This window comes from Erinaceus europaeus, chromosome 9 (assembly GCF_950295315.1).
Source record: "Erinaceus europaeus chromosome 9, mEriEur2.1, whole genome shotgun sequence".
Lineage (NCBI taxonomy): Eukaryota > Metazoa > Chordata > Mammalia > Eulipotyphla > Erinaceidae > Erinaceus > Erinaceus europaeus.
Window position 1 is genome coordinate 54,084,791 of NC_080170.1, and position 22,153 is coordinate 54,106,943.

Genomic DNA, 22,153 nt, shown 5'->3' on the forward strand with positions numbered 1-22,153 from the left:
GAGATAATCAGTATAGTTCTCATAAATCTTAGAAACAGTTTGCTTGCTTCTCTGTAACCCTGGTCATTTCCTGATGTTTTTAATTTCCTTATTGGGGAGTTAATGGTTATGGTGTCTTTTTAGGTCTTTCTACTTGCTTGCTTCATTTATTGACTCACTGCAAACTATTGTGTACTTTTGCTTTCAGGTATATATTTTGGCCTAGTTTATGGATACATGTATACATATACCCTATCACATGGCACCTGGTCTATATCTAGGTTTTGAGGCTCTGTTAGGAAGTGAACCACCGAGATGGAACTAAGGAGAAATGAGAAAGGAAAGGTCTCACCCGAGTAATGAGGCTGAAGGGTTGACATTCCACACCTGACATCTCTGGAAACAGTCTGAAGTGAAGCATGCCGAGGTGGTACTCGTTGCATTGAATAGGTTGGGATCAACAGATGCAGTATCATTTGCTATAAACTGAGAGAAGCATGCAGGAAAGTGAGCCCCACCCTATAGGTTCCAGGGCTGGGGGAAATATGGGCTCTATAGAGGAAGAGGGAAGTTCCTGCTGTCTTAGGGTTTAAGAAGACAGTAGATAGTGCTATAATCAGATTATTTGGCACTTGAGTTAATTTTGAAAATCTCTTTGTTAATATTTGCTGTATCATACATGACCTCACCATAATTTATGCCCTTTGATGTTATCTCTCTCCATATATATATATATCTGTATCTTATAAATTTATGCCACCGGTTGTTTCTGTTCTCCTGATCTAAGCTTTTAGGAGAGTCAACATTTTAAGGATTCAGCCTATGGTCTGTGCATTAAAAAGTTTGAGACATTCAATCAATTTTCCCGACTCTCATATTACTTAAATAGTGATTTATATGACTACAAGTTAATAGGAGTGTACATAAGCACCATTTCCACCACCAAAAGACTGTGTCATTCCCCCCCCACCCACCCCCCCCAAAGCTGAACATCTACCCTCACCCTTTACCCAGAGATTTTTACTTTGGTGCCTTACTCCAAACTCTGGCAGATCCTGTTTTTGAGTTTCCCAGAAAAGTTCTTCTTTCTCAACTTCTGTTTATGAGTGGGATCATCTTATACTTGTCTTTGTCTTTCTGACTTATCTCACTTAACATAATTCCTTCTAGCTCCATTGAAGATGGGTCAGAGAAGGCGGGTTCATTTTTTTTTTAAAGATTTTATTTATTAATGAGAAAGATAGGAGTAGGGAAAAAGCCAGACATCACTCTGGTACATGTGCTGCCAGGGATTGAACTCAGGACCTCATACTTGAGAGTCCAATGCTTTATCTACTGCGCCACCTCCTGGACCATTATTCTTAATAGCTGCGTAGCATCCCATTGTGTATGTATACCACAGCTTTCTCAGCCACTCATCTGTTGTCGGGTACCAGGGTTGCTTCCAGGTTTTAGCTATTACGAATTGCTGCTATGAACATAGGTATACATGTATCTTTTTAGTTGGGTATTACGGAGTCCTTGGGGTATATCCCTAGGAGAGGAATTACTGGGTCATATGGAAGATCCATCTCTAGCCCTGTGAGAGTTCTCCAGACTGCTCTCCACAGAGGTTGGACCAGTTTACATTCCCAGAGCACTGATCAGCTTTGGCTTATGGTGGTGCAGGGACTGAACCTGGGACTTCAGAGCCTCAGGCATCAAAGTCTCTCTCTTTTTTTTGCCTCCAGGATTATCACTGGGTTCTGTGCCTGCAATACGAATCCACTGCTCCTGGTGACCATTTTTTTCCTTTTTATTGTTGTTGGATAGGACAGGGAGAAATGGAGAGAGGAGAGGAAGACAGATGGGGGAGAGAAAGATAGACACCTGCAGACCTGCTTCATTGCTTGTGAAGCAACTCCCCTGCAGGTGGGGAGCTGGGGGCTCTAACTGGGATCCTTATGCCAGTGCTTGGCTTAACCCGCTGTGCTACCCACCCGACCCCACATATCTTGATTTTTGATTGACACTAAATAGAAAACAATAACTAGTGCTCCTTTGTAGAAAATACAGACATGATTATTTATTATTTTTGTTGTTGCTGAAACTTCACCACTCTGGGCCAACTTTTTCAAATAGACAGACAAAGATGGAAAGAAGCCAAGACACCACAGCACTGAAGTTTCCCCCATTGCACTGGGGACTGGACATGAGCCTGGAATATATGGATGGAAAAGCAAGCACCTACCCTTCTATGTAAGCTATCATGCTTACCTTGAATATAATTTTAAATACTTAATTAAAATATAATGAAAATATTAACTTGATAAACATAATGTACAAATTTTCTATTCACATTATAAAAAGAATCTGTATTTCCCAATAAAAAATTTCCCAGTAGTGCTTCACAAAAGTTTCTCTACACTATTAAATAAGACCTAAATTTAACACACTTAATGGAAAAAGTAAAATGTACTTATGTGGGTAAAGCAGTCTGTCGTCACACAAGAGTGTATATTGCAGAACAAATCAGATGATTTCTTAAGAATGCTTATTCCATTATCTTCTAAAGATTTTTATGATTACTATTATTACTGGATCATCACTGTTACTGCAGGTGCTCAGTGCCTGCAAGATAATGACTGTATAACTCCTGGCATTCATTTATTTCTTTATTTCTAGTAGAGAAAGAAATAAATAGGAAGAGAAAGACACCAGCAGCACTGTTCCCCACTTCTGAAGCTTCCTGCCTACACAAGTGAGAACCAGGGACTTGCACCTGTGTTTATTTACACTACCACCCGGCCCTCAATATGTCCCCCCCAATATGCTTTTTTTCAAGTTACTTTTTTCAAGTTGTTCAGTTGGAGTAGATTTCCCCCCTGGTGCTTCCCATTTTCCAGAACACTATGTGAAATTCAGAAAACTGAAGACGAAACTTGTGCACAGGAGGGTGAAGTATACCATACTCCCTGTTTCTTTTCTCCCAAATGCTTTTCTCCCCATTTTCCCCCCCTGTAAGTCACACTAATAGCTTTCATCTTGAATGACTTGTGCATCCTGAAGCCTTTCCCCTTGATTGTCTACACTTCTCACTCAGCATTCAGAATGTGTTTCTTGGATGATTTGTCTCTAATACATGGTCCTCATTCCTTCTCCCCTGTGTAGATGCTAATTAGTGAATCCATGTTGCCCCTTTATGGTGTTTAGAGAAAAAAAAAGCTTTGCCACAGAACTTCTCCAGCTCTCATATATATACTTCCCCAGGGATCTTGTTGACTTTGCCTGGCTCTCGACATTTATGACGAGTTCTATAGGTGGTGATACAACTGGTCTGTAGGCCACACATTGACAGCCAGGTTTTTGATGGACTGTGCTGCATAGAAATTAACGGAACTAAGTTATTGGAATTCTATAGCATAGATCATAACTATGTAGTTCTAGCCTGCAGTGTTAAAATACAAATCACAGGTGCAACCAGATGCCCATGCCTATTAGAAAACAAAACCCCTCAGAAAAACACCCACAGAACACTTGTCATTGAATCTTGTTTTGCTCTGATATTCTGTATTCTGTGGTATTCTCTGGTATTGAATAAATATATTTTCTGTCTATGGCCATACCACCCTGAACTCGCCCAATCTCATCTGAATAAGTTGATTTTCTGTGAAGGATGCAGAGCCCGTGAAACTTCTGAAATTAGAAATAGGGCACATATTTTCTAAGGTATAAATCATACAATTATAGATGAAGCAGTAAGATAGCATTTTAGGGAAAAGTGGAGAAGTGTCTTGAGTTACCATGTCTCTTAAGTCTGAATTCACTTTGTTGAGGAGTGGGGAGCATCGAAGGTGTTTGAGTTAAGGGAAAAATTATTGTGCTAACTTTCATTGCATCTTCTAAAGTATAGAGAAGCTCACAAAACCAAGATGTAAAACCTTCCATCAGTGTCCTCTACCTAGTTCCTTGAGCTCTTGGTATAATGTGGGAGACATTGGATCAACTTATACCTCTTACCAAATCCAGTTAACATTATTTCCAAGTTCTTATTCTATTGTTGTGGGAGTCTTTACATCTTGAAACTGGGTGGTAAAAAGCTGACATCTGTAACTTTTTTTTTTTCTTTTTATGATAGTGAGAGGTAGGAGAAGCAATACCATAGCACTACTCCACTGCCTGTGAAACTTTCCCCATGTTCCCATGGTGGCCAGGGGCTGAAACCTGGGGCCTTGCACATGGTAAGCCATCTCCTGTTCCACTGTGAAGCTGTTTTAAAATAGAACTGGTAAGCCCCCACCCCTGCAAATAAATAGTTACTAAAGTAAACTTCAGTCCTGTGGTTTCTTTCCTTTCTTTCTGAAAAATTCAGCCTATAGCAGTAAAGCCCCAGTGACAACAAACAAACCTCAGGAGGCCAGTATAGGAGAATAGCATTTCCTGCCTAATATGAACCAGGAAAAAGATCTTTAAAGTTGACCAGAGACCTTATTATTTTAATAACTGATTATTTTAATAAAGCATTAAGCAAGTTAAGACCAGTTATTTCTGAAGATTAGTAATAAATTAGTGTAGTTTAATAAAAGGCAGTGCTGATGAGGTATATGGTCTGTTAAAGCCTAATGTGAAACAGGCTTGCTTCAATTATCTGAATGCTTCACCTGAAATAACATCTAATTATGATCTTTCTAGATTCTATAAATATACATTGTAACTAAATTCTACTTAATGAAAACTGAGCTGTGTGGCCTGTCAGAGTTCATAAGCCAGATGTTTTAATGATTCCTTATCTGTTAAATAGCTCAGTAACTTCCAGAATTAATAAAATGTGTATATTTATTGTGAATTCCCTTATATGTTTTAAAAATGAGACTAACATGTATGGTTAGCTAGGTTTTATTTTGCAAGTGATCTTTCTAAGTATTTTGCAAAATATCCTTTAGACTTAGAGAGTGGCCTTGACTCTCTTCTGGTGTCCTAATGACTTCCAGTTCTCTCCAATGTTTCATTATCTGGCTTGAGTTGTGAATTCATCTGACATAATTTCTCTCCTGGATAAAAGTTAATCCATACAATGTTACATGCAACTAGGAAAATGGTTATAGGGACAACTTTGATAAGAGATTTTGTAATCACCAGAGGAGCCAGGGAAAGGACTCAGCACATGTTTCGTGCTCCACTTATGTGGAAGTGCCCCAAGGAAGAGAGGGAGAGAGACAGGACTTGCTATAGTAATCATGGTTGAATGTCTGAACTCTGCTAATTATATTTATTAAACTTGTTTCCTATGAAATGAGGCAATGACTATAACAGAATTTTCTGCTTTTCACAACAGTTAGGGTCAAGATTAGAGCTGTGCTAGTTTCCCTTTTGGTATTTATCCACTTGCATAGATTGCTGCTAACATGGTTGTTCTATAATTTAGAGACTTCCTCCAAATCATACTAGTTACTAGCAGTGATTATCAGAGGTGCTAAGACAGAGGAGTGATGATGTGTCACTCATTAGAGAATATATTCTTTTTTTCCTGTTCAATATTTTATTAGTGATTTAACACTGGTTTATAAAATTACAAGCTAACAGGTACAACTCCACACCATTTCCACCACCAGAGTTCTGTGTCCCCTTCCCTTCATTGGAAACTGCAGTGGTTCTCCAAAGGTCACAGATACGGGTTGACTATTTTCTCTCTCTCTCTCTCTTTTTCTCTCTCCCTCCCTCCCTCCCTCTCTCCCTCCCTCCCTCCCTCTCTCTCTCTCTCTCTCTCTCTCTCTCTCTCTCTCGCCTCCAGGCTTATCTTTAGAACTCAGTGCCTACACTACAAATCCATTACTCCTGAAGGCCACTTTCCCCCACATATGTTGCCCTTGTTGTTGTTGTTGTTGGATAGGACAGAGAAAAATCAAGAGAGGTCGAAAGATAGACACCTGCGGACCTACTTCGGGGGAGCCAGAGGATAGAACCAGGATCTTTACACTGGTCCTGGTGCTTCATGCCATGTGTGCTTAACCCGCTGCACTACCACCGGGCCCCATGGGTTGACTTATTATTTCTCTTTTTTTAATTTTATTTATTTATTTATTATTGGATAAAGACAGAAATTGAGAGAGGAGGGGAAGATAGAGAAGGAGAGAGACAGAGAGACACCTGCAGCTCTATTTCACCACTTGTGAAACTTTCCTCCTGCAGGTGGGGACCGGGGGCTTGAACCCAGGTCCTTGTGCACTATAATGTGTGCACTTAACCAGGTGTGCCACAACCTGGCCCGACTATTATTTCTATAACTGTCTGCCTATCGATATTTTGCCCATTTTTTTTTTTTGGTCCCACCTTCTCTTCCTTTCTAAGTCACACATACACCTGTTACTACTTCCAAATGTCTTTCTTTCTTTTCTTTTTTTTTTCCTCTTCTCTCTCTGGGTCCTGATGCAATTGGATTTGAGAGCCCTCTAGTCATCTTCCCCAAACATTTTTCCCCATCTGGCAGTATGAATTAAATACAGGTACTCATTTCTGCTTCATTGCAAGAGGAGGATGGGAGGAAGGAGAAATAGTAGAAGATTGTAGAACTACATCTTTCAAACATCAAATTGTAGGATGCCTTGTATACTAGGTAGTATTCAAAATGACTTATGCAGAATTCTTGCATACTTTAATTTTTATCACTTCAGTACATAATAAAATTCACAGCCATATATATTTCAGTAGCAAAATTAAAAGTGCAGTATCAATGCACTTCCAAAAAGCTAAAGTTTTTTAAAGTATTCATTTTTATTTTATTTTTTATTGTTGTAGTTATTGGTCTTGTCATTGTTGGATAGGACAGAGAGAAATAGAAATAGGAAGGGAAGACAGGGGGAAAGAAAGACACCTGCAGACCTGCTTTACCGCTTGTGAAGCGGTGAAGCAGGTAGGGAGCTGGGGGCTGAAACCAGCATCCTTGCGTCGGTCCTTGCGCTTTGCACCACATGTGCTTAACCCACCTGACTCCCTTTTATTTATTTTTATTTATTTATTTTTTTTACCAGTGGTGAACCTCTGGCTTCTGGTGAGAACAGGGTTTGAACCTGAAGCCCTTCTGCCTCAGAGCTATATGCAGAGCCACTACACTAGGTCAACACTCTAGTAAAAAACCTAATTTTAATAATAGCTGTGAGGAAAATTGTCATTCTTCTTTTGTGATTCTTCCTTATCATTAATATTATGATTCTTCTTGACCTGTATCATATATTGCATTAGTAAGGATACTTTATATTTTGTGAGGTTTGCTTATTTATAGAGTATCACTATCTGATTTATATATTACTATTAAACTACGTAAACCTTTGTATTTGTTCCAAAACTACTGTTAAAATTCTCAGATGATAATATATATATATTAAAAGGAGCTTGGATATGTGGCTGCATTATCTTTAACATAGCTTAATTTCCTTTTAATTCTAAGGCTGTATTATTAAGACGATGATTATCTACTGAGTGCTTACCATATGCTAGGAGCTATTTAAATACTTTTATTTGTATTTATTCCTTCAGTTCTTGGACAATGATAGGTCTTATTTTACAAGTGGGGATTTGGAAGTGGGCACAAAGAGGCTAAATATCATGGTGTAGTCACATTGTAAGTAGCATATGCAAAATTCAATTCCAGAGCAGTTCTTCCTGGCACTTAATTCTAGTCCCTGTCCCACATGCCCCTCCCACCCCCATGGAAATCTTGTCATTCAGTGCTATTCAACAAGTATTTAGTAAACATTTACTGTACCCTAAGTAAAGCAGAATATTAAGGAGTTTATGTTGTGTTATGAGCTTGGGAATCGAAGGGAAGCTAGTAAAATAGGGAAACTAATAAATAGTTTTATTTAAAAAACTTAACATGCAAGTCAGAGATATTAGGAGGGTGAATTACTGGAGGATGAGTGGGAAAGGAAAGATTACTGATGAGAGAGAATTCAGGTTCATTGCTTAAGGAAATGATGCTACTGGTTTTTAATTTTTAGGGAAGGTGTATCATGTATTTCATTAAAAATATATTTAGGGCTAGGTTTTGGGATACTTGGTTGAGCACACATCTTACAGAGCACAAGGATCCTAGTTCAAGCCTCTGTTCTCCATACTGAGGTGGAAGGCTTCACAAGCCATGAAGCAATGCTGCAGTTGTCTCTCTTCCTCTGTCTCCCATTTCCCTCCCAATTCTTTCTTCTCTTATCCAAAATAAAATAAAAGAAAATTTAAAAACAGGTTTATTACCATGAGAGAAAGAGAGATCAATCAATCTGGCACATGCTATACTAGGAATCAAATTTGGGGTCTCATACTTTTAAGTCCAAAGCTCTAGCCAATGCTTTACTTTCTGGACCACTATAATGTATTTCAGAAAACTGGTGTTTTTCTTACTAACACTCATTGGCTGGCTTTAATCTGAATTAAATGTGTTTTTAACAGGAAATTGCCAGGCATTTACGCCCTGAGACACTGAGGGCAGTTTTTGGTAAAACTAAGATCCAGAATGCTGTTCACTGCACAGATCTGCCAGAGGATGGTCTGTTGGAGGTAAGAAGGATAAATATCCTGTTTATATTTGAGGTTCATAACTGATTTCACCAGTTATGCTGTGTAAGGAACCATAATGTTCTTGAATTAGCTGTTATTTGATGTTATGACAACGTCAGCTTTTAAAGACCAGATTATAGTATGCTGTATGTAACAGGGTAGTCTTTCAGAGAATTAAGATATTTCTCCTGCTGATCTATATTTATTGTTTTAAAATAATGATACAAATAAAATAACTGCATTGTTAACTAAATAATGTGATTTTTAAAAATCAGGTAAAATCATTAGAAATTAGCCTCTACCAGTGAAATTAAGCCCACTGCCTATGTGATACTATGAAACGTAATGGGTACCATGTGCTGATTCTTTTGTATCTAATTCTTCCATGATAAATGTTTTGTATAATTTATTTTAACATTCATATAACCCTATTAGGCTTTCATTATTAATGTATCTGTTTTTATCAAGAAAATAAAACTGAGTTCACAATAGCTAAGTAATGCCCTCAAATCTCTAATATAAGACAAAGCCATATTTTGACCTACTTCACATAACATAAAAATTGGTGAAAAGTTTGAAGAAAGTAGAAGTGAAAAATTGAGGTGGGTTAGCTTCAGAAAATCTTGTTTAAGCCAAATTCAAAAATCTTTTAAAGATTTATGTCTTTTTACCTTTGAAAAAAATGTATGTCAAAAGAAATTAAGACAGTGAATGAAATTAAGACAAATGAAGACTATAGGTAGCTGTAATATAAGTGATGGAAAAGTGATTGATACCCTTAATACCTATTTATTTCAACATTACTTATATTTATGTCAGATTTATCAGTTTTTGAAGTAATTTTCTACTTTTGAAGTCATACCTCCCTAGGTCATTTTTATTATATTGACATGTTTGATCCACTTGGAATTTATTTCTTTATTGGGGGGTTGATGGCTTACAGTTGACAGTAAAATACAGTAGTTTGTGCATATGTAACATTTCTCAGTTTTCCACATAATGAATTTACCTCTCCCAGCAGCTGTTTTTCTTTTTGTTTGGTTGTGTGTGTGTTTGTGTGTGTGTGTGTGTGTGTGTGTGTGTGTGTTTCATTAGTTATTTAAAGAAATAGAGAAATGGAGATGGTAGAGATAGAGAGACACCTGCAGTACTGCTTCACAGCTCAGGAGGCTTTCTGCCTCCCCCACTAAGTGGGGACCAAGAGCTTAAACCCAAGTCCTTTGTGCATGGCAACATGCACTTTACAGGATGTGCCACTGCCTGATCCCACTCATCAGACTTTCTGGATGACTTCCACCTCTCCACCTATAGTTGTATCAAAGTAGTACTGAGGGGGCCAGGTGGTGGTGCACCTGCTTGAGCGCACATATTACAAAATAGTACTGAGGCATTTGTTTTTTCTTATGGAATTTATTGCTTCTGAAACTGTTGACCTCCATTGACCTTGAAACTGCACGATGCTATTTTGACTTCTTATTTGGCCTTTCCCCTCACCTCTTGGCAGTTCTTATACATACTCAGTGATGATCCTTCTAGCATTGACTTACACACTCTCTCTTTTTGCCTGCAGGGTTATTGCTGGGGCTTAGTGCAGGCACTATGAATCCACTGCTCCTGGAGGCATTTTTTCCCCAATTTTATTGTATAGAGCAGAGAGAAATTGAGAAGGCAGGAGAAGATAGAGAAGTGAAGAGAAAGCCACCTGCAGACCTGCTTCACTGCTTATAAAGCATCTCCCCCCACAGGTGGGGACCCAGGGGCTCAAACCCTGACTCTTGCACTGGTCCTCGTGCTTCATAATTAGTGTGCTTAACTGGGTGCACCACTGCCCGGACTCCACATTAGCTTACTCCTTGCTTTCTTTATTTCTCAATCTTGACTGAGAAAATATCTGTTTCACTGTCTGTCACTTTATCTTATTCTGCTTTTCTTTTCTTTTTTTTCCTGCTTTTTTTTTTCTTAGTTTTTTTTTAATTTTTAATTTTTTAATGTTTTTTATATTGGGGAATTAATGTTTTTACATTCAACAGTAAATACAATAGTTTGTACATGCATAACATTCCCCAGTTTCCCAAATAACAATACAACCCCCACTAGGTCCTCTGAATCCTTCTTGGACCTGTATTCTCCCCACCCACCCACACCAGCATCTTTTACTTTGGTGCAATATGCCAATTCCATTTCAGGTTCTACTTATGTTTTCTTTTCTGATCTTGTTTTTCAACTTCTGCCTGAGAGTGAAATCATCCCATATTCATCCTTCAGTTTCGGACTTATTTCACTTAACATGAATTTTTCAAGGTCCATCCAAGATCGGCTGAAAACGGTGAAGTCACCATTTTTTACAGCTGAGTAGTATTCCATTGTGTATATATACCACAACTTGCTCAGCCACTCATCTCTTGTTGGACACCTGGGTTGCTTCCAGGTTTTGGCTATTACAAATTGTGCTGCCAAGAACATATGTGTACACAGATCTTTTTGGATGGATATGTTGGGTTCCTTAGGATATATCCCCAAGAGAGGAATTGCAGGATCATAGGGTAGGTCCATTTCTAGCCTTCTGAGAGTTCTACAGACCATTCTCCACAGAGGTTGGACCAATTTACATTTCCACCAGCAGTGTAGGAGGGTTCCTCTGACCCCACACCCTCTCCAGCATTTGCTGCTGTTACCTTTTCTGATGTAGGACATTCTCACAGGAGTGAAGTGGTATCTCGTTGTTGTCGTGATTTGCATTTCTCTGACAATCAGAGACTTGGAGCATTTTTTCATGTGTTTCTCAGCCTTTTGGATCTCTTCTGTGGTGAATATTCTGTCCATGTCCTCCTCCCATTTTTGGATGGGGTTATTTGTTGTCTTGTTGTTGAGTTTGGCAAGCTCTTTATATATATTGGTTATTAAACTCTTGTCTGATGTATGGCATGTAAAGATCTTCTCCCATTCTGTGAGGGGTCTCTTGGTTTGGGTAGTGGTTTCTTTTGCTGTGAAGAAGCTTTTTAATTTGATGTAGGTCCCATAGGTTTATACTTGCCTTAGTCTTCTTTGTAATTGCATTCCTTTCATTGAAGATGTCTTTAAAATGTTTGTGGAAAAAAGTTTTGCCAATATTTTCCTCTAAGTATCTGATGGTTTCTGGTCTAACATCCAAGTCCTTGATCCACTTGGAGTTTACTTTTGTATTCGGTGAAATACAGTGGTTCAGTTTCATTCTTCTGCATGTTTCAACCCATTGTTTCCAACACCATTTGTTGAAGAGACTCTGCTTTCCCCATGTAATAGTCTGGGCCCCTTTGTCAAAGATTAGATGTCCATAGGTGTGGGGACTCACTTCTGGGCTTTCAATTCTATTCCACTGGTCAGTGTGTCTATTCATGTTCCAGTACCAAGCAATTTTGATGACAATGTACCTATAATACAATTTGAGATCTGGGAGTGTGATGCCTCCAGTTCTGTTCTTTTTTCTCAATATTGTTTTGGAAATTCTAGGTATTTTCTGGTTCCAGTTAAACATTTGTTGCATTTGTTCTATTCTCTTAAAAAATATGCTTCGGATTTTGATGGGGATAGCATTAAATTTGTATATGGCTCTGGGTAGTATATTCATTTTGATGATGTTAATTCTTCCAACCCATGAACATGGAATATCTTTCCACTTCTTTGTGTGTTTTTCAATTTCCTTGAGTAGTGACTCATAATTTTCAGTATACAAGTCTTTCATTTCTTTGGTTAGGTTTACTCCTAGATATTTTATAGTTTTTGTTGCTATAGTAAAAGGAATTGATTTCTGGATTTCAATTTCTTCTACTTAGTGTTTGCATAGAGGAATGCCACTGACTTTTGAATGTTAATTTTGTAGCCTGACACCTTACTGTATTGCCTGATGATTTCCAAAAGCTTCTTGCTGTATTCCTTAGGTTTTTCCATGTATACTATCATGTCATCTGCAAATAGGGAGAGTTTGACTTCTTTTCTTCCAATCTCTATCCTGCCTGATTGCTATGGCAAGAACTTCCAACACTATGTTGAATAGTAATGGTGATAGTGGGCATCCCTCTCTAGTACCTGATCTGAGTGGAAATGCTTCCAGTTTTTCACCATTGAGTATGATGTTGGCTGTAGGTTTGCTATATATAGACTCCACTGTCTGCAGGAATTTTCCATCTATTTCCATTTTTTGTAGTGTTTTGATCATAAAGGGATGCTGTATTTTGTCAAAGGCTTTCTCTGCATCTACTGATATGACCATGTGGTTTTTGGTTTTGCTTTTGTTTATGTGGTGGATCACATTGATTGATTTACGTATATTAAACCAACCTTGCATGCCTGGGATAAACCCCACTTGGTCATGATGAACAATCTTTTTAATATACTGCTGTATCTGGTTGGCTAGGATTTTGTTCAATATTTTAGCATCTATGTTCATCAGAGATATTGGTCTGTAGTTTTCTGTTTTGGTTGTGTCCCTGTCTGCTTTTGGTATTAGAGTGATGTTGGCTTCATAGAAGCTGGCAGGGAGTATTCCAGTTTCTTCAGTCTTCTGGAGGACTTTTAAAAGTAGAGGTATTAGTTCTTCTTTGAAGGTTTTGTAGAATTCATTTGTAAAGCCATCTGGTTCAGGACTTTTATTTTTGGGGAGATTTTTGATAACTCTTTCAATTTCATTAGCTGTGATGGGCCTGTTCATGTTATCTAGTTCCTCTTTACTTAGTTTTGGAAGTTGGTAAGTATCTAGGAAATCATCCATTTCTTCCAGGTTCACTAGCTTGGTGGCATATAGTTGTTCATAGAAGCCTCGCATGATATGTTGAATTTCTGCGGTGTCTGTTGTGATATCTCCTCTTTCATTTACTATCTGATTTATTTGGGTCTTGGCCGTTTTTTGTTTTGTGAGTCTGGCTAAAGGTTTGTCGATTTTGTTCACTCTTTCGAAGAACCAACATTTACTTTCATTGATCTTTTGTATGGTTTTCCTATTCTCAATGTTATTTATTTCTGCCCTAACTTTAGTGATTTCTGTCCTTCTGGTTGCTTTAGGGTCCCTTTGTTCTTCTTCTTCTGGGTCTTTAAGCAGTGCAATCAGGCTGTTTATTTGTACTTTTTCTTGTTTCCTAATGTTTGCTTGTATAGCTATGAACTTCCCTCTCAGTACTGCCTTAGCTGTGTCCCAAATATTTTGATAGCTTGTGTCTTCATTTTCATTGAAGTCTTGAAACATTGTGATTTCTTCCTTGATTTCCTCTTTGAGCTAGAGGTTGTTAAGAAGTGTACTATTGAGCTTCCACATTTTGGGACTGTTACTAATCTTTTGTTGATTGTTAAGTGTTAGTTTAATTCCACTGTGGTCTGAAAAGATGCTTGGGATGATTTCACTGCTCTTGAATTGGCTGATGCTGTCTTTGTGGCCTAACATATGGTCTATCCTTGAGAATGACCCATGTGGATTTTAGTAAAATGTGTATTCCAGTGTCTTGGGATGAATGACTCTGAAAATGTCCAATAGTTCTAGTTTATCTATCTCTTCATTTAGCTCCCTTATGTCTTTATTGATTTTCTGCCTGGTTGATCTGTCAAGTTGAGAAACTGGGGTGTTGAAGTCCCCTACTAGACTGTTGTTGCTGTTAATATATTGCTGTAGCTCTTTCAGTAGACATTTGATGTATTTAGATGGCTTTTCATTGGGTGCATAGAGGTTAATAATTGTTAATTCCTCTTGATTGACTGATCCTCTGAGCATTAAGTAGTGTCCATTCCTATCTTTTTTAATCTTATCTATTTGAAAGTCTGTCGTGTCAGATATGAGAATAGCTGTTCCTGCCCTTTTTTGTGGGCCATTGGCTTGTATGATAGTTTTCCATCCTTTCACTTTAAGTCTGTGTTTGTCTTCTTGAGTTAGGTGGGTTTCCTGTAGACAGCATATTGTTGGGTTGTAGTTTCTGATTCTTCTTCCTACTCTATGTCTCTTAATAGGTGAATTCAGGCCATTGACATTTATTGATATCAAAGATTGAAGATATTTTAACGCCATTCTTGTAGTTTTAGAGTGTTCTGATATATGTCCTATTTATGATGATCTGACTGTTTATAGAAGACCTTTTAGAACTTCTTTCAGGGCAGGCTTGGTGATAGTTGATTCCTTCAACTGTTGCTTGTCTGAGAAGGTTTTGATGCCTCCATCTAGTCTGAATGACAGTCTAGCAGGATACAGTAGTCTTGGTTGAAAGACTTTCTCGTTGAGCACTCAATAGATATCTTGCCATTGTCTTCTGGCCTGTAGTGTTTGTGTGGAGAAGTCTGCTGCTAATCTTATGGGTTATCCTCTGTAGGTGACTCTTTGTTTTTCTCTTGCAGCCTTCAGGATCCTTTCTTTATCCTTATTCCTTTCCATTCTAAATATGATGTGTCTTGGAGTCTTTAAGTCTGGGTTAATTCTGTTTGGGACCCTCTGGGCTTCTTGAATCTTTATGTCTTTGATGTTGTCTAGACTAGAGAAGTTTTCAGCTATTATGGCCTGAAGAATGCTTTCTTCCTCTCCTTCTCTTTCTTCCTCTGGTAAGCCAATAATGCGTATATTGTTTCTTTTGAAGTCATCCCATAAGTCTCTGTTGTTGTTTTCAGCATCTCTTAATCTCTTTTTGAGATCTCTTACTTCTTTTTTAGTTGTCTCTAATTCATCCTCGATCTTGCTAATTCTGTCTTCAGCCTCATAGATTCTATTCTCTCTGCCCTCTACTGTTTTCTGGAGTTCATCTATTTTGTTACCCTGTTCTAATACTGTTTTAGCTTGTTCAGCTAGTTGTGTTCTTAGCTCAGCTATTTCAGCTTTCAGATCTCTAATAACCTTGAGATAGTTAGTGTTTTCTTCCAGAGTCTCATTTGTTGTTCCTGTATTTCTGATTACAATTCTTTCAAACTCTTTACTCACTCCTGTTATTATTTCCTTAGCTAATGTTTGGATGTTGAACTCGTTATTTAGTGCTTCACCCTTTGGGGGGCTTTTAGCTGGACTGTTGTCCTGGTTAGTTTCTCCAATATTTCTTCTTGTTGGTTTACCTATTTTATATATTATGAGTTCCCTCTCTTAGTACTTTCCTAATTACTGATCAATATTTCCTGGATTGACTTGTGTCTAAGTAAAGTAATTAAAGGGTTCACAGTGGTGGAAGTTAACAGTTGTTTCAGTAGTATTTTAATCCCTGAGTTGGAGCTCAGTGATTTAAAAGTCACTTTTTTTTTTCTCTGTTTAGGCTATGGGAGCCTGAGGGCTTCTAAACTATAAGTAGGCTTCTTAGCTTAATCACTAACTCCTGACCAAGAGATAAGGCAGGTTGTGGCAGAGATAGTCCGGTGCTTATGCAAAGAGACTTTCACAGCCCCATAGTTATGCCACCGAGGTATAGGTCTTCTCCTGAGTTTCCTGGTTAGATCTCTGTCCCCTGGTGTCCCTCCCTACCACTGCTCCAGATTCTAAGGGCAGTAGCAATGGATACTCAGAGTTGCACTTGATGAGTCTCTGGGGAGTCCTCTCCTCCCTTCAGCTGTTCCCTTGTTGGTGGAACAGACTGGAGGTGGTGTCTCAACTGATAGACCATCGGACTGTTACCAGCCACTTAGTCTCTCCCTAAGCTCCTCTCTGTCACCAGCAATGTGTGTTTGCACTCACTGGTGGGTTCCTGTAGTCGTTCTAGTCCTGTCTTGTTTCAGTCCCAGGTGGTCTCCTTTGGTATTCCTAGTTGATCCGGGAGAGGAGAGTAGAGGACAGAAACAGAACTGCTGCTGATCTTAGCCTGCCTCCAGAAATCTCTCTTTTTCTGCTTTTCTGCAGTAGGAATCTCAATTACTTTACATAGGCTACATGGCATGAAGCACACTGATTGGTGTAAGGATCCGGCTCCCCACCTGCAGGGAGGGGGAAGTTGCTTCACAAGTGGTGAAGCAGGTCTGCAGGTGTCTTAGCTTTCTCTCCCCTTCTCTTTATTCCCCTCCTCTGTTAATTTCTTGAGGGGCACTCCAGGTCTTCTGTTGGTATTCTTCATAGTGGCTTGGTCCCCTTCCCCCCATCTCTAGTTGATTGTGGTTTGGTCCTGCTTACCAAAAGTGGCCCACTAGGCACTCGCATTCCATGCCTGGCTCCATGCCAGCGAGCCGGGCTTCTTACCCATTTAAAGTTTGAGAATAGGTTGAGATCGTTTCGGCCCCAAGACCTCTAATTATTCGCTTTACCGGATAAAACTGCAGCGATGGCCGGGTATGGGCCCGACGCTCCAGCGCCATCCATTTTCAGGGCTAGTTGATTCGGCAACACACAAGAGCCCAAGGCCAGCCCACAAGAGCCGGCTCTTCACCGCGTGGCGCAGGGCACTGGACGTGTGATCCCTCCACACTGCCTAGCCACTGCGAGTAGAACAGCAGACATGGCAGGGCCATGGAGCAGGGCGGCGGCAGCCTATCATGGCCACCACCCCAGGGAACCTCGGCCCGCGCCTTCTACAAGGCTGGCCCGCCCGCCCTCGGGCTATGAATTCTATACAGATCCCGGATCTCTCGGACCCCCCGGGCTCCCTGCCGAAACTGGACATCCTGGCCGAGATCTACAGCTTGGGTCTGAAGGCAGATGAGCTAAAATACGCAGAGATTCATCCAGAGATCGCAACCTGCAATTCCTATCTATAAGTGAAGCTGCCCAAGAGACCACCACTGGACAACGCACCCCCCCCAACAACTAAGACAGTACATATCTAAATTTGTGTTTGAAATGACATGTCTTCGTAACAAAGGTTTCTCTCCTTGTGTATTAATGACCATGTTTATGTGTGTGTTTAAAGTTTGGTAAACAGTAACTTTAAGGCTAAATTCTTACTAGTCAAAGTTAAATGAAAAAGGTTTTCAACATAATTCTCATAAAGATAAAATTAACTTACATTTAAAGTCTGAGATAAAAATTAGTTAACAATCAATATATTTTAACTAAGTTGGTCTAAACAAGACCTGCGCACACCTAGGGTGTGTCTCCATCTTGAATGGGTATAACAAAAGGTTAAATAGACTTGTTGATATGTAAAAGTCTCAAATTCCTTCTCTATTAGAAATGTTAGATTGCGCTATGATTATGCTAATGACAAGTTTTGTTTCATAGTAAGTAAATTGCAGCCAGCTGCCTTTGGGACTCTAGGCCATTCCCCACCCCCATACAAATGTCTGTCGAGACAAGTATGCCCCCCAGAGGCAGGAAATGTTTTTTTTAAGCTGATAAAGTTTTGCCCACAGAGGCAAAAAAATGGCCCCCTCAGGCCTTCCCTTGGCAGCACACTTGTTACTCGCTTACATGTTTCTCCATGTTTGTGCCAGTTTCTTTTTAAAAAATGCCTGTATGATATAGGTTTCTGTTCACCCCACACCCCTGATACTGTGGTCATTTAGTTAAAAAGAAAAGGGGAATATGTTGGTATTCTTCATAGTGGCTTGGTCCCCTTCCCCCCCATCTCTAGTTGATTGTGGTTTGGTCCTGCTGGTTTTCGCGGGCCCGCTTGTCCCCGCCCCCAAGGAACCCCGCCAGAGTTCCAGAGTTTCAGAGTTCGAGAGTGCTTGGCGCCGCCGTGGGGGAAGGAGGCAGCAGAGTTCTTGGCGCCGCTATGTGAGAAGGAGGCAGGAGAGTTCTGTTTGGTGATTAGTTTGGTTTAGTTTATGAATCATTGTTCCTGAATAAAGAAATACAGCTTCCCTGCCCAGCTGTGTGTCCTCGAGTCTCTGTTACCCACCTGTGAAGCTAGCCCGGCCAGCTGGAGCCTCCGAATTTTAACAACAGTCTTCTGCCTCCCTGGCCAGTGGTGGTGGGGGATCAAAGTGGCCCCTAGGGGTTACAGGGTGGCCCTGGTGTCAAGGGTGACGTGCGTGAGATAAGAAGCCACACCAGACTCATCCAGTTCTGGGAGAAGCCTCAGAGGGTCAACTCATTTATTGGGAGATGCAGGCAAGCAGATATACCCATAGTCCAGAAAGAAGGTTGAGGTAATCATTAACCTAAACATAATGCAAAGTTACATCTTGACCTACAGAGTATTTGATCACAACTGGAAAGTTACCGTACAAGGCTTGGTCATGAGCTCAACAACACAATTTTCTCTGAGGATAAATTTCAGGCACTTCAGGGGAGGGGGGAAGGGAACAATTGAGTACACAGTAATTCATGGTCTTTGTTTTAAGGGATGGAGTGGCATGTGCAGAAATGTTGCCCCTGGGGCCAGGTGGTGGTGCACCTGGTTGAGTGCTCATGTCACAGTGAGCAAGGACCCAGGCTCGAGTCCCTGGTCCCCACCTGCAGTGGGCAAGCTTTGCAAGTGGTGAAGCAATGTTGCAGGTGTCTCTCTGTCTCATTCCCTGTTACCCCTTCCCTCTTGTTTTCTGGCTGTTACTATCCAATAAATAAATATAATGACATAATTTTTAAAAAAAAGAGAAAGAAAGGTTGTCCCATCCGGGGAAGCCATCTATCATTAGTTCATAAGGTCAGGAGGGACCTGCCATTATCTCTGTCCAGGAAGGGGGAGAACTTGGGGTCTACCCACTCAGACTCTCATGGTAACAATGGCCTGGACTTCCCGGACAGTGGGCTCACTTCCCACAATTTCTCTCCTATCCAACAACAACAACAACAGCAATAACAATAATAACAAAGTCAACAAAAATGGGGGAAAAATGGCCTCCGGGAGCATTGAATTTGTAGTGTAGGCACCGAACTCTAGCAATAACCCTAGAGGCAAAACAAACAAACAAAAACAAACTAAAATTCCCCAGGCTGCTGGGTTAAGTGTGACAAAAAATTCCAGCATGTTTATGTTTTTAATTCTGTACACCAAAACAGCACATCTTCCATTCAGATACTTTGGGGAAAAGAGGGAAAAAGAGAATCACTGCACTGGTGGTATAGCACTAAATAGGATGCCCTCATGGAATTTCCTTCCTAGAAGATAGTAATTATAGTGACTACCTTTTAGGATGATGATAAGGGCAGGGGTAAGTAGTGTAATGGTTATGTAAATTGACTCTCATGCCCGAGGTCCCAAGGTCCTAGGTTCAATCCCCCATACCACCTTAAACCAGAGCTAAACAGTGCTCTGGTAAAAAAAAAAAAAAAAAATATATATATATATATATATATATATATATATATATATATATATATATATATATACAATAATAAGAAATAAGTAAAAACGACAAAATGGGGCCCCTAATATGTTCTGTATTGGCTGTATCAGTTTAATGGTTATAAAATAAACATTTAGGAAGTATTTAAAATATTGTATGTATAAGTAATTGCAACAGAACTGAATTTGGAAAGACAATGGTTTCTGTATTTATTCTTATTTCTGCTCTACTTGGGGAAAACTAGACCATGAAATGTAAACCAAAACTATAGACTTTGGTGTGAAGTGAGAGAGATGAAAGACAGGCTAAATTTTTTGAATTGTGGTTGGTGTGAGCATCTGCATAGAGGCTTCTGATTGATCTGAGTTCTGAGTTCATTTCTGTTTGGAGGGATGAGTTGTGATTTTTTAACACATGTTGTGCTATATAATAAGAACAAGCCCTGTCTTGTGGGAGATCTAAGAATAGCAAAGCAAGATTGGCACTGTGACCTTGAGGTTGAAAATGGCAAGAGATAGAGCTGAAGGAGTCTGCAGTCCCTTGTAAAATCCTATGACAACAGCTGCAGTCTATCCAGAGATCAGTAGGAATACAAATCAGTATCTTAGCATGGGAGTCACCCACTGGTGCATTGTAGAGAGATGATTTCTGTCTGTAAATAACAAGAATAGGGGGAGAGAGACTAAGAAACTGAGGCCAGGCAAAAAGCTATTAAGATAATTTAATAGAGGACTCTGAAGATGAAATCTGAATTATGATAGTAGGGATAGGCAGTGAGTTTCAGAAGACATTTTACTAAAACTGCATTTAAGGACAAACTATGGAAATGAGACAAGATGATTCCCTTCCCCAAGAAAATGATGGTGCCAAGAATAGCATCTTTATCCGTGAGACCTGTGTTTCCTGCCTGTAGGGGGGAAGCTTTCCAAGTGATGAAACAGTGCTACAGTTGTCTCTCTGTCTCTGTCCCTCTCTATCTCTCCCTTCCCTCTTGATTTCTGCCTCTTTCTATCTAATACATGAATAGATAATTTTTAAAAATTTTAGAAAAAAAGAAACAGAGGAGGTAGTTGTGGAATGAGCAGACTTCTTTAAATCTAAAATCCAGTGGTGGAGCTTGTCACAGTTGTGGCCATAGAAGAGGGAGCCAATGTGGCCTCAGTAGAAACATGCAGACCTAGTTAACTGGCAAATAAAGAGCTTGGGGAAGGAGGAGAACAAACTTCTTCCATTCTGATCACAGAACTTCAGTATAAGGTACAAGGGAACTGATGCCTTGGAATATCCCAGTCTTAGGTAAGGCAGGAGGCTGAGGAAAGAGTTCAGGTTTCCAGAATATTTGCTTTGGCACTGAAGTTCCAAAAAGAAAAATCATGAACCAAAAGGAATGATAGCAGTGAGGTGGGAGGCAACCATCAGAGAACTAGATTAGTGCTAGAATGGCCTTCATGGAAGTAATGGCCAGTTACAAGCTCATCATTTTTACAAGCTAGGCTTTTTCATTTCCTGCCCCATAGAGTTTGAAGGAAGGCAGATTCACAGTGTCATGAGAAGACAGATTCCTGTTCTATATCTGGGTTCTGTAACTTTGTTAGGAAGTGAGCCACCTGAAATGAATCTAAGGAGTCCTATGAGCTAGGAAAGGTCTCCCAAGAGTATTGTAGCTGGAGAGTTGGGGCCCATAGGATAGGCACATGTGCACATGTATCCATAAGTTAACGGAAAATACATACCTTAAAGTAAAGGTTCACACTAGTCTGCAGTGACTCAATAAGTACAGCAAGCAAGTAGAAAGACCTTAAAAGACACCATAAAGTACTTAATCAAATATTTTTCTACTTATAACTAGATACCTTTCTCACCTTCCTATTTCACGTCCCTCAATCACTGTAAGACCAACTGTGCCAGATAAAGTAATGACTACCAAAGCTGGATAAGGGCAAGAGAATGACATACTTCAATGATGAGCCTTTTGGTCACCACCAGGCCATCCCATCATCTGGGGCCCTAATCAGGGAATCCTGGGATACCTAAACAGATATGATGAGCCTAGACCTCTAACAAATCTCTCTTTCCACCACTACTGGTCATCTCCATCAGGAACAACATCATAAACCCTTTTGTGGGCCTCTATAGGACCTTGCTCTTAGTGTGGAACACAATGGTAGAAGCTGCCCCACTCTCCGAAGGGAGGCTGGGTCCACATACTCTGCTAGTCGAGGAAGACTGGTCCTGAAATTAGTGAAGCCTAGAATGTTCCTAGCTGTGACTGTGGAATATGAGCTCAGACCAACAGAGATGCAGAAGTTACACAGGCTCCTGTGCTAAATATGAATATATATGGGCCCTAGGTCAGATCGATGGGGTTTATAGTTAAGGATATTTATATACTTCTCCCATATTCAGGAAATAATCTCTGTCCTGATCCAGTTTTCTGGTCCTATTCCCAACTCTGGCACCAGCTTCCCAGATAATACTTTTAGCCCGCCTGCATGTT

General features: G+C 39.9%; 1 protein-coding gene across 4 annotated transcripts in view; it reads left to right on the plus strand.

Annotated features, from left to right (window-relative positions):
• The window catches only part of NME7 (NME/NM23 family member 7), a 157,742-nt gene that overhangs the window by 108,341 nt on the left and 27,248 nt on the right, over positions 1–22,153 (plus strand). For 3 of the 4 annotated variants that reach the window (XM_007531790.3, XM_060197948.1, XM_060197947.1), the window contains one exon: positions 8,401–8,508. The exons of the other annotated variant lie outside the window; for it this stretch is intronic. In XM_007531790.3, the coding sequence (XP_007531852.2) occupies positions 8,401–8,508 (108 nt within the window). The remainder of the gene's footprint in view (positions 1–8,400; positions 8,509–22,153) is intronic. 4 annotated transcript variants of the gene reach the window in all.